This window comes from Podarcis liolepis (assembly GCF_965112155.1).
Source record: "Podarcis liolepis genome assembly, chromosome: 6".
In the NCBI taxonomy this organism is placed as follows: Eukaryota; Metazoa; Chordata; class Lepidosauria; order Squamata; family Lacertidae; genus Podarcis; species Podarcis liolepis.
In genome coordinates, this window is record NC_139559.1 from 50231711 (window position 1) to 50244621 (window position 12911).

At 45.1% G+C, this 12911-nt stretch overlaps 1 protein-coding gene across 25 annotated transcripts in view; it reads left to right on the forward strand.

Annotated features, from left to right (window-relative positions):
* Positions 1–12911, forward strand: part of PTPRF (protein tyrosine phosphatase receptor type F) — a 474052-nt gene that overhangs the window by 439228 nt on the left and 21913 nt on the right. For 13 of the 25 annotated variants that reach the window (XM_083510759.1, XM_083510768.1, XM_083510749.1 and 10 more), the window contains 2 exons: positions 1544–1576; positions 4078–4175. In XM_083510759.1, coding sequence (XP_083366885.1) covers positions 1544–1576; positions 4078–4175 — 131 coding nt within the window. The remainder of the gene's footprint in view (positions 1–1543; positions 1577–4077; positions 4176–12911) is intronic. The other 12 variants (XM_083510752.1, XM_083510756.1, XM_083510762.1 and 9 more) reach the window with 1 other exon arrangement.

The following is a 12911-nucleotide window of genomic DNA, read 5'->3' on the forward strand; positions in this document are numbered from 1 at the left end:
CCTGCAGTGCTTCCAACTCTTAAGGTACGTTGCAGTTGTAATAGATGCTGCTTAGCTGTGTCAGCAAAACAATCTGTCTTCAACAGAGTCTATTTCCTAGATTTCTTGCTTTGTGGAGGGCCTCACATCCTCATCTGAGGCAGGATGTGGTTTGCATTCTATTGTGTTAGAGTTGAAGCAACCTATTACTTCCTTATTTAGATTGTGGGATTCATGAAGGCTATTGAATGATGTTAGTGGTCAGTGGGGGCTTCTAGCTCAGTACACCCAGACTCTACCTAGCAAGATGTGACCTGTATTCCTTTTCCTCAAAACTATTTGTCCTCCTATAATAGATTTTGGGGGGAAAGCAGTTGCAGGAAGGGAATTGGAAGTTGTGCCCTGTGACTATGTGCAGCGCTGCTCTCTTGTCTCTCTCTCTAGGCTTGAGTCCTTTACCTCATACTGCCTTGCAGATGGGTCAGAGGACGGGGGCTTTTGTGGGTTGTACGCACACAGCTTGTAGAATTGGGAGCACGACCCACCCTATTAGTGTAAAGTCATTATTCCACCAGATGGTTTGCAGAGTCCAACATGACAGGAGAGTTAGAGGTCTAGTCCAGAGGGGTCACAGAGAGAAGATAAGAGGCATGGACATGGTGCAGAGTTGTATGTGCTAACAAGGGATGTTGCACAAAAGGGAAGCTTGACAAAAGAAAGCGAGTTAGCCTCATAGTGTATACGCAATCCCCCCCCCCATATTCTCAGGTGTGACCATACTTGCTGAGCTGCTAGCTTGAGCTTTTGCACCCTTTTATCTTCTCAGGTGCCCAGTAGGGAACAATCAGTGTACAAAAAAAGTTCTGGTATTATTGTTTCAGTCTGAGACACTTAGTTGCCTCCACCTATCCTCACCCTCTTCTGTGATGGATGGATGCCTTCTGTGGGCCAGACAGCAGCAACTAAACCCTGAGCAGTCTCATAGTTGATATCCCTTCTGGCAAATGTAGAGGCAGGAAAGGCCTTGCTCAGTACATAATTAATCAAGCTGCTGTTATTAAATATTAAGCTTATCACTTTAATAGTTTCCACTTCAGACACAGGTTCTTGCGTGAATTGTCAGCTCCTTTGTTCTCATGTTCCATTTTGCAGACTTGTGGCAGGTCAGGCAGGGTGATGTCGCTACTAAGCGATTGGGTGAATTTTGACTACACCTTGGTTCCAAGGCTCTGCTGCTGTCTCATGTAGGAGGGAAGCATGGTCTTGGAAAGCAGCATGTGCTGGGAATAGGAACTCTGTTTCCTGGCCAATAAGCAAAGCCATCTATCATGTCTGTTGTGGGGAAATCCTCTTTGTGAAATAATCCTGGTTGTACTTGGTGCTTGTCTTAATACATCACCCTCCATGCTGCCACATGTGTAGCAAGCATCAAGCTGCAATTCCCATCCCTAAATGTAGGAATGTGAAGATTGTTGTGGGGATTTTTGTGTTGCCCTTTGACCCTCCTCTGTCGCATCTTTAACTCTTCCCTCAGCAACAGCTAATGGGATTTCTGTTCTTTCAGGTGCCAGTGGCCCCAGTTGCCCGAATATCTCAAGTTAGTTTTCTCTCCTCCTCCTTTTTCTTCTTCCTCACTATCTTTTCCCCGCCTCTTTCTTTCTCATCTTTTTTGTTCAGTGTCATGAAGGTCAACCTCACTCACCACAGACTTAGTGCTAACTCTTCTCTTGCTAGTGAGCCAGGCTGTCCCCCACAAACTAGTCTCTGGTGCTACTCACATACAATGCTCCAGCCTGCATGTGAAGGAAGAAAGAGAAATTAACACGTCACAGTTTTCCAAACAATGAAATTCATAAATCAGCCAGCAAAATTGCAATCTTGACTGAGCACATGAAGCTGCAGCAGCTCTTTCTTTGGTATGTTATAGGACCCCAACTTAGGGAAGCAAGGCCTGGCTGCATATGCAAAGGATGCACTTATATCATGTGGAGGCCATACAGCATCTCCTCCAAAATGAAAAGGAAGTGTTCTCTATCCAAATGTAGTCTAGCAAGCTAGGACTTGCTCATCTCCTCCATATGCTCCTCAGCCATTGTTTCGCAGGCAGCACCTTATTGGAATGCCTTAAACCCAAATGTGTTTATTTAGGCATTCAGTCATTCTTAAACCCAGTTCAGGTTATACAGGTATAAAAACAATGACATTATTATTATTATTATTATTATTATTATTATTATTATTATTATTATTTAAAAGGTCATAGATTGTCTAATTAGCCAAATGCCTGGGAGAAAAGGAATGAAGAAGGGCCTCAGATAATGATTACAGGGTTCAGGTTGGTTGATATGAGGAGAGGTGGTCCTCGAGGTACAATACAAAATAATACATGAGAGTAGCAGAAATTAAAATTTACAAAACCAAGTCCTGGGGATAATTCCATAAAATCCCAACACTTAAAAATGTTTGTGAAAACAAAAAGGTTTTGAGCTGATGCAAAAATGATAACTCCATGGGCACTGACCCTTGATGTGGGACATCAAAAGGGGACTTTTGTTCACATCTTAACAACTACCGTATTTTTTGCACCATAACACTCACTTTTTTCCTCCTAAAAAGTAAGGGGAAATGTCTGTGCGTGTTATGGAGGGAATGCCTACGGGTGGCATGCCTACGGATTTTCCTCCTCTAAAAACTACGTGCGTGTTATGGTCGGGAGCGTGTTATAGAGCGAAAAATACGGTAGGCGGGACAGTACTGGGAGTGGTGCTCCTTCAGGAGTCCTGAGTCATGCAGGACTTAATAGGTCAGTGAGAGTACATTGGATTGATCTCAGAAATGTATTGGAAGCCTGTGTAAATCCCGTAGAATTAGAATGATTCCAGGTGGTTGACCCACTAACCAAATGGGCTGCTGCATTTTCCTCTAACTGCAGCTTCTGAACCCTCATGCAGCTGCTCTTTTATTCTTTTGCTCTCTCTGCCTATGTCTTAATGAATGTGAAGTGCAGTGTGTCACCTACAAATACTGTCTTAATTTTCTGAGCTTCTGGTGGACAAAGGAGAAGGATGGGATTTTGCTCTATATTGTGCCTGTAAAGTTTACTTTGGCTCTGGCCTCCACAGCAAGAGGAAAATGCGGGGGGGGGGGCAGGAATTGCTGCAGATTTTACTTCCTATTGATACTTTGAGAATTGCAGAGGAACAGAGATGAGGTTTAACTTGTAAGAAGAACAGATCCTGTCTCTTGATTAGGGGCTGGTGTAAGTCTACTTTGTGAGATTGTGCATCATTGCACAGTCATCAAACTCAAGAAGGCTAGGTGCACAAAAGCTTACTTTCCAGACCCTCTTTGCTCCCTACCTATCACTAGGCAAAATATTCTTTGATAAGGAATGGTTTTTAATTGCCCAGCTATTAGATACAGGATTTCTTGGTGCCTTTCTTATAGATGCATGGCTGTGAGTGCTTAAGACTTGTCCGCTGCCTCAGTCACTGAGAACATGAGAGTGGGCTGTTGAGAGATACAGAAAGTGGTCCCAGGGCCCAGTGAACAATGCTGGCATCTGTTCAGGATCTCTGTATCTGTACTGTAGTGTGCACTGTCTGAATGGAATGCAGGGCGCAGACTCCAAGGGCTTTGTACTTTATTGTGAGATAAGATGGCACCCGGCACTCTTCCTCTGTGCCTTTGCTCGCTCGTGCCGATAGAAAACTTTACTCTTCACAGCTTTCAGCAGAGTTCTTTGCACAGCGGTAGAAAGTGTTGCCGTGTGTGTGGATAATAAATCAGGCTGGCGGCTTCGTGGTGGAGAACATTTATTGCCTAGGCCCCTTCCAGCCTCAGTCCATACAGCAGTATCTTCACCCTTTTTGGCCTGGTATTATATGTAGAAGCCATCTGGCTGGTCGCTGTCTCATCAGAGCATGCACACATACATTGTGCCATTGCGTGGGCACTGCATGCCATGTTTCCTCACTCATGTTCCATCCATCGCGCCACATTGCCATTTGGTTTGCTGTGTGCATGTGCGGGAACATTCTTCAACTGTGCAATAACTTCTTACCCTGCTACCTCCCCTCCTTATGTTTGATCTGGTAGGCATGCGTGATCATCCTCCCATTCCAGTGACGGACCTCGCAGACAACATCGACCGACTGAAGGCCAATGATGGGCTGAAGTTTTCCCAGGAATATGAGGTGAGTCTGCTTGGGTGTTTATCTTGGATCTGTGTTCTTCCAGGCTCAGGGGTCAACAACCTGGTGCCCTCCGGATTTCTGGACTGCAACTCCAATGAGCCCCAGCCAGAGAGTTAATGAGAGTTGTGATTTAGAATGTCTCGATAGCACCGGAATGATTGCTTTTGACCTGGACAATAGTTTTGTCTGCCGCTCCTCAGCCCAACCTAACATTGCAGAACTTACAAAAGAATTCTGCCCATAGCTGCCCTATATGCTGGGGAAAAAGTGTAAAATGTAATGTGTGAACGGTCAAGTGCAGACCTGTTTTGCTTCCAGTATATAGAGAAATATAGATATAGATTCTCACATTATGTTTTGCACACTTTCTGTTAGTTATTAATTATATTGGAAAAGGTTACAGTTTCAGTAGCCTCGGAGTGCTGTTTACGCTGTGATGGAGGCCAAAATAGTGGTATTGAGAGGCCAGGAATTATGGTGGCTTTTGCAGGCAAACTCCTTCTCTCCACGATGAACCATTTACTAGGCAGATGATTAATTTGAAAAATTGCTATGTTGGAAAAAGTTCCCTTGTAGCTATTAGAGTCACAGTAGCAGGATAAATGTTTTCCTGTGCTTGCAGCATGCCCTGTAGGGCCCACTTCAGCTGTGAGGGGCTTAAATCATAAATAAAACTCTTCTCATATGTGTAGAGGGGGAGGATAAATTGAGGAAGTGTCCTTTTCATGCATTATTGGTCCTGCTTGAATTGTTATCTTCTTTTGCCCCTGACCTCCCCTTGCAGCAGCATATCTCCCTTGATTCAGGGGATGTGATACAAGCATTGCCCAGAAGGCAAGATTATAGAGGCCAGGGAGAAGCACTGGCTGGCTAAAGGCTAGCATGTGAAAGAGGCACTAAAGCCTAGCAAGGTTTGGAAAGACTGTTAACCACACACTGCTGATCCACAGCATTTAGCAGGGAAGGACACAAAAAAGGAGTATGTTTTCCAGGAACTCCCAGCTGGGTGAATGCTTATGAGCCTGTTAGCCTGCCAGGACCCAAAATCCCACATGCAAGCCCATTTCTAATTGGGCTCTTGTTTTCATAGATCATTGTGACAGGATCCATTTTTTTCTGGAGTGTGGTACAAAAGAGGACCATGGGCAACAGTAGCTACAATAGTATCAGGGCTGGTGGGGGCTGCTGAGTGTTCTCACTCTTATAGGGGGCTTCAATCACACTTTAAAGAACACACTATCTCTTAAAAGTGGTCATTAGATACAATTCTGACTTGCAACCTTCCAATCCCTCTCTCTCAAATTCCAGTTTCAAGTAAACATCAGCTGCATTTACCATGATTAAGTAGCTATTAAGGAAGGAACTAATTTTGGTATATGGATTTTTCTTGGGTATTCTGCTGCCTTGTACCCCTGTCTGAACCATTCATCTTTGTTAAGTCCAGGGCAGACTGAGTAACAGGAGAGGATTTTCCCACTAGCGCAGGGAGAAGGCATACTGAAGCAATACTCATTCAGAAAGTTGGAAAATAAAGAAATAACCCTTTATTGCTTTTTGTCCTTGTCACTACTAGAGAAAATTTGAACTTTCAGGCCTAGCAAGCACTTTGATACCACAGGCACTCTGTTAGGGCCATGGCTGTGTGGTGTGGAAGAAGAAATCTAGAATAGTAGGTAGATGATTCAGGAGCAGTCTTGTGTATCTAAGCTGAGTAGTGGAAGAGCAATATAGTGCTGAGATGTGGGGATATACTGAGACATTGAGAAGGCATTCTGCATCACAACACAGATCACAGTTTTTCCTCTCAGCCTAATCCTGTGAGTTCAAGAACCCAGCTAATTGAACTGGGTTTGCAGCTGGCTGAAGCAGCAAGAAGGAAAGGGGAAGCAGTTTGGATCAGCCCTTGAGGCTATTTGTGTGCTCATTAATTTGGGTAGAATTGCAAGTTACGTTTCTCACACAAACCTAGCCGCAAAACCGCTGCATAAAGGACATGCTCAAAGCCATAGGTAATTCAGAGGTCTGCATACTTAATACTTCAGCCACAGGGATGGAACAGCATTAGGAGTACCTGCTCAGTGCAAAACCTAGCTCATAAGCAAGATAAGAAACACTACAGTTCCTAGCCTCAACTTCAGGACCTCAGGGGTAGTAGTAGTAGAGAAAGTGTGGTCAAGCACTGTGCCAGCAGCCTGCAGAGGGTGTAGCTGCGCTAGAATTGGGAGCGGAAAAAGGATTTGCCCAGCAAAACAGCTGCCTGGTGCTGCCAGTGCTGGTTATGAGCCCTTGTGGATCTCAAGTCAGTGTGTCATTCTCCATGTGACTTCCACAGACCGTAAGGAGTGGAAGTGGCTTAGCTCATTGTTTCTCTTGATAGGTCTGGATGTCAAACCACAGAGAGAGCATCTTTAGCTCCTACAGCACACTGAACCTTGGAGAGAATTTACAGCCAGGGATTAATAGAATTAAATAAGCACAATCACGCCAGCATGTTAATTATTTATCTACACTCTTGCTGTGCTAGAGCAATGCTTGTATTTGAGCTCCTCCTGTTGGACTGTTGCCTGTACTGCAGACAGGCTGTGCCCACAAGATACTCAAAGCAGGTGGTCTGCCAGACTGTGGATAAATATTAGGCAATTTTGAGGTGGGGCCAGTCTTCCTCCTCGGCTCAGTGAGTGAGCAAGTGAGATTCCTTCTGTCACTGACTAGCAAGCTGGAGTGCTTCCTCCTCCCCCCCCCCGCACGGTCGCATGCAAATAGGAAGCAGATGCTGTGTGTTGTGCAGTAAGTGAATTAGCTAGAGCTCTTTTCCTTGTATCTGTCAATGAGGTGAGAAGACTAGTGCTGTTGCTGCTGCTGCTGCTGCTGTTGCTGCTCATGATCCTTTCTAGGCTTCCACGTTGCCCCTTCTCTTGGGTTCAAAATATATTCAGGGCTTTGAAACAATTGCAGCATCATGCTCTGACAGATACATTCACTGGAATGTTATACGGTGGTGAGGAACATGTTTTAGCTTTATTGACCTGCCATGTAATGTGTTGGCATGCATCTGTCTTGGGAGACAATGGAGGAGTGCACTTTTGAGAGTGAAGTCAAACCATAGGACAGTTATAGCACCTGCTGTGGCTGTAGAGACCGATACGGGAGAGAGATGTTGCAGCTGGGGCAGTTGAAGAAGTCCAGCAGTCATTCCTTCCTGGTCACTGCTGTGGATAGACGACCTGACTACCTCCAAGCACTGCGGTCATCTGCAAGAGATTCCCACACGGTGGGGTTTATGTTGTCAGCCTCCATGTCTTGTTTGCAGACATCTTGGTCTGCTAACAGACCTGGTGCCTGAAGCCAGCTCCCCATAGAGGATGTCCTTGGGGACCCTGCTGTCTTCCATTCTGTGGACACGACCAAGTTAATATAGACGTGTCTGAGACAGAAGTCTAGTTCCTTGTAGAACTGGTCCCTGGTCTGTATGTCAGGGCACATAGTGGGAGTGTAGATGCTCAAGACATTAACCAGACATGAAGTGGTTGAAAAGCAGAGGGAAAGCAAGCATTCTGAGCCCTCTGTCAGCTGTTCTATTGTAGGCAGATGGGAGTTCCTCATTGCAAAGCCTATGCCACAAATACGTGGTTCTTCTGGGTTCCCTGCTTGCCAGAAGAAGGTGCAAGTTCTTGTCTCTGAGGCAGCCATTTGAAGCAAGTTTGGTCTCCTGTAGAGTGGCAACGGCAATGTTGAGCATTTTCAGCTCACAGTCAATGTTGGCTGTCTTTCGGGAGTTATTGACCTGCAGCAGGTCGGTGGACAAGCCAGGACACATAGTCCTTCCTGATGTTCCAGCTTGCTAGGTGCAAGAGGGTTTATTTCTTTTTTGCCTGGTACAGTTGTTTGGTCTGCTTGTTGAGTGACACCCAGCAAGACACAATGATCTCTCCCACCAACCAAGGCAACTCATAGAGCTTATAACTTACACTTGCGCCAATCAGGTTGAGCTTACAACTCATAACTGCTGTCTCCGTGTTGTTTTTGCTGCATTTGCACCATAAAAGTGATTTCACTGAAGTGCAAGCCTGGGCAATGTTTATAGGGGTCCTGGGCTGCCCAGATGCCAAGACCTCCCTCTTGGCCTCACTGTTGTGGTCCAAAGGAAAGCAGAGCAATACATTTGGCACCAGCTTGGCTGTGGGAGTTGTCGAAAAGAGGCCATTCAACTGGAAAGATGCCATCCAACCATCTTAGGGGCTCCACTCCAAAGTTGTGTAGGTTTTACTACCTAGGCTGGTCATGCTAAGAGAATATCTCATGGAAGCAGGCAGAAAGAACCTCCAGTGAAGACCATGGATGGTTGGCCTCCTCCCAACATTTCCAGGCATTTCATTCTCTGATCAGTTAATGGAGACCAGGTATACTTTTGCCATCTACAAAAGCAGTATCTAAACTGAATTATTGGACTGTTGTGAAGATCTGTTAACCTATCCCTGCCTCACTTTAATCATGTCAGCATAGTTAGTAGGTGGTGGCTGCAATGCTCCAAATAGATCAAAGAGGGCAAAACTACAGGCCATGGAGCAAGTCCCTCTGTATATGTGTTGTTGTAAAAAGAGGGTGTCCTGTTTCACTCTGAATCATTTCCTTATACACCTTAGAGGCTCCTAATGGTTGTAGATTTTGTCTCTTGCTTCAACTAATAATTGTCCTAACATCTCCATTGCAGAACCAGAAATATCACCCAGCATTTTTGGCACTCAGCATTTCCTTCCCCTAATTCTATCCTGCTGGATAGATTTACGACTCCCAGACTGCCATGCACCCTTCCTTATTTGGGAAGCCACAAATAAGTCAGTTACTGAAGAAGCCCTGCAGATTCTGCTTAGCAACCACCTGCTAAGGCAATATGTTCATTGTTGCCCCTTGAAATGATAATGAAAGACTAGCAAATGCTTCCAAGCATCTGAGCTGCATCTTTTCCAGCTCTTCCTTTCCAACCATCTGCCATAGCATTAGAACCTATCAGACACTCTAGCAAGGTGCAGATATTTAGTTGTATGATGATGGTTACAGCTAGAAAAGAGCAGTGTGGCTTGTTCCTCACTGTATCTCCTTTCCCCTCTCCAAGTATCCTGCCATGCCTCCCACTTCCAAAATCCTCCTTGGCCCTCTGACCATAGAACAAAGACCCCACTGGGGTTTGCTAAGAGACTGCCTGTCACTTTAAGAGCTCAAGGCAAGTATGACAGCAAGTGTGCAGTAGCAACACCTCCTGCCCTGCTAATTAATTTGCTCACCCTTCTCTCTCGTCTCCTGTAGCAAGCAGGGTGCAAGTAAGGGAAGAGATCATTGGAGCAGGAGGTACTGCATACTCAGTCACTGCCATCAAGCTCCTGTGGCAGCAAGGGATTTCTGGAAGGTGAGCTCCTCAGTTATCCCCAGTTGCTTTCCTTCCAGACATTCATTGGGCCCATCAAAACTACATGCAAGTTCCCACAGCCATATCTGCTTACTGTGCTACAATATATCCTAGAAGTTGGAAGTTTTCAGTGACAGACGTGACTCTGCAATTTGACAAATTGCCAGTGATTGGTTCAGAAGCCATTCTTTTCCCATTTAAGAAGTTTTTTTGACTTTGTATTGGTCAATGGCTGTGTTAACATGGGTGCTGCCATCATTAATACACTGGTAGTACATTAATGCACTAGCTTGCTATGGTTATTTCTAGTGCACTGCCTGGAGTTCAGGGTTTAGGAATCATAACCTCTTGATGGGCACAGCAAACATGCTGGAACCAAACCATGTAGCTAGCAAGGTTTGCATCATCCCAGCCTGCTAAAAAAGTAGAGACATTGCCAACTTCTTCTCTAGTTGTGCTCCTGCACCTTTAACAAAAGGAATATTATCCTTTCAGTCATTGGACCTGCCAAGAAAAGCTTCACCTGCTGAATTTCTGCTGGCCATACAGGAAATCTTCCAGGGAAAAAGTTGACAACTCTTTATTCAAATTGGTGTCTGTCCCTCCCTTCCTGAAAAATCCCACCCCATACATACACGCTGCTGTTGCTGTCTTAGGTTGGGTAATGTGAGGTTCTTGTGGGGCCCAAATTGCAAGAGTGAATGTGCACATCCCAGTACAGCAAAGCTGTTTTGCTCGTGGACAGAGGAGAGGAGTTAGCTAACAGTGGGATGAGCCTTTTACTTGGTGTGGCCCATCTGAAAAAAAACTGCTTGATGGGTTTCAGCTGCATTTGGGGCACCTCTCTTTCCCTGCCTTATTTACTCATTTGCCCGCCATTAAGGGGGAAACAGGTGCACATTAATTCATCAGCAGAGTTTAAATTAAATCATTTCACTTCTAAACAAGTCACTCATTTGCAGGCGTATTTAATTAGCACTTCTTCACTGCCAGGTGGATGCTGCTTTTCTCACCTGTTTGCCCTCTTATGGGGTCGTTGGTGATAGAACATGGGAGATTTTTCACCTCCGCATTGCAGAGCAAGACAATTGCTGTAGTGGTACTGCTGATGCTACACTCTGGGGGATCGGGTGAAGCTATGCCATCCTCGCCTTTATCTTCCATGTCATTGCAGCCGTCTCAGTGTGACTCTGACTGAGCAGAGGTGTGTTTTGTGCTTCAGACTCTACCCTTAGGGCAAGGCCTCCAGGAGGGTTCTGAAGGAGGCTTTTCTGCACAGAGGTTCTACACAGTCTAAAGTGATGTGGCCCACTTTATATCCCAGTATAGGACCACATATGAGCACATATATCCCAGTATAGGACCACATATGACACACAAGCAATATAAATAAGTAACTCTATTAAAAAGAGCACCAAAAACCACTCAAAACAATTTAAAAGCACACACAAAAAGAAAAATGTGTAGAACCCCCACCTTCAGAATATACTGCCACAGCAGCCAGTAAATGACCAAAGGCCTGTCTAGACAAAAAAGTATTTCCCTACCAGCTAAAGGAAAGCTGGGTGGGGGGCAGCCTAACCTACTGTGGAAGAGATTTCCACAATCTTGGAACAACCACCGAGAAGGCCCTCTCTTGTGTCCTCACCAAATCCACCTGTGAAAGTGCACTGCTGCCCATTCATCACTTTGGATCTTACCAGTGCAATGGTGTGTGTGTGTGTGTGTGTGTGTGTGTGTGTGAGAGAGAGAGAGAGAGAGAGAGAGAGAGAGAGAGTAAGTAGACATCTTCCTACTTGTTTGCTGAGGATATTACCATATTTATTGAAATGTAGCCTGAAATATAATATTAGGCTTGGGATGGGCTATATTTGCTATGCTTGTCGTGAGCTGTAAAAAAATCCTGCCAAGACGCAAAATGCTTCCCTACCATTGATTTATTGCAGAGAGGATAGTTTACAAAAAACACAAATGGAATTCCTCTCTGCTAGGGGAAAACAAAAGACATCTGGGTGCCAAATGGACAGGTCCAGGTAGCTATGGACCAGAAACCTGGCTTGTTTCTGTTATGTGTGACATGTGCTTAGTGTGACTTGAGCCCTAGCCTTGAGCTGCAGAGAGCTGGGCTGTGTCTACTCCTGCCACTTTGCACTGCACTGCCTGCTTATTACTCTGATAATAGAAGATTATAGGGTTCCTGTTGGAAACGTCTATTTACATCCTGCATTTCCCAAACCACCTATTAGCAGTGCTGTGATGTCATATCCTCCCTGCTGAGACAGTGGAAATCTCTTTTGTGTGCTGCATTGCTCTTCTTTGAAAGGAATACCCATTGCCACTGAACCTAACATGGGATGCTGTTTTCCTGAAAGGCCTGTGCAGTTTCTTGGACTTATAACCTGTCATTCCTCCAAGTGAACCAGCCCGTGTGCGTTTTTGTTTATGACTGCCTCAGCCTGTTGCTCCTGTAAATGCAGTGGGAGAAAAGCCCTTAAACAAGGAAACTTCCCAGCAGTGGTTGGGAGGAGTCAGACTGGGGGAAGTGCCAACACTACCTATACTGAGCTGCTTTGACTTTGTTGCTCATGTGCCTTCTACTATTCTATAAAGTGCTTGCTCTGGTTTTGCTCAGACAGTTTTGTCTGCCATGCTGTGCCTGTGGGAAACTGAAAAAGCAGCTCTCTGTCCATTGCAGTCTGCATCATGTAGGACTGTTACCTAAATTGCCATGTCAGGCATGAAACAGATCGCATGCCAAGTGTTAACTGGATATCACAATCGGGTGTTTTAAGTTTTGCAGGAGAGCAGGCAGTAGTTGCTGACCTAGTCCTGCCAACTACACTGAGAATTGTGGCAAAAACATTGATCAAAGCAGACCAGTGCATTGGATACATATGCTTGGATGGGCACAGATTCTCCAGCATTTGCTCCATGAACCCATGTTGAAGATGCAGGTGTGAGTTCTCAGCCACTCAAAAATGAAGGAACTTGTACATAGAATTATAGAGTATGATCCAGCTGAGAGAGATTTCTCTGGCTGAGCCCACATAAGAGGAACCAACTGCTAAAGTTCCTATTTAAATTCCACCTGAGTGCTTCTCCACAACCTGTTTCCCGTAGAAGGCAGGAAAGGAACATTTACTCTGCAGTCCTGTACTTCTGTAGGACGATGTAGGGTTGAATGGTGTTTTTCCTTCCTTTCATTGCTCTTTAGTTTTCTGGCAGTTGCACCTTTGACTTACTGTAAAAAAAAAAACCTCCCTTTTTACTAGTAGCTCTGGTTAGCCTGACACAGTAGATATCACTGTGGCAGAAGGGGAGAGAGGACTTAA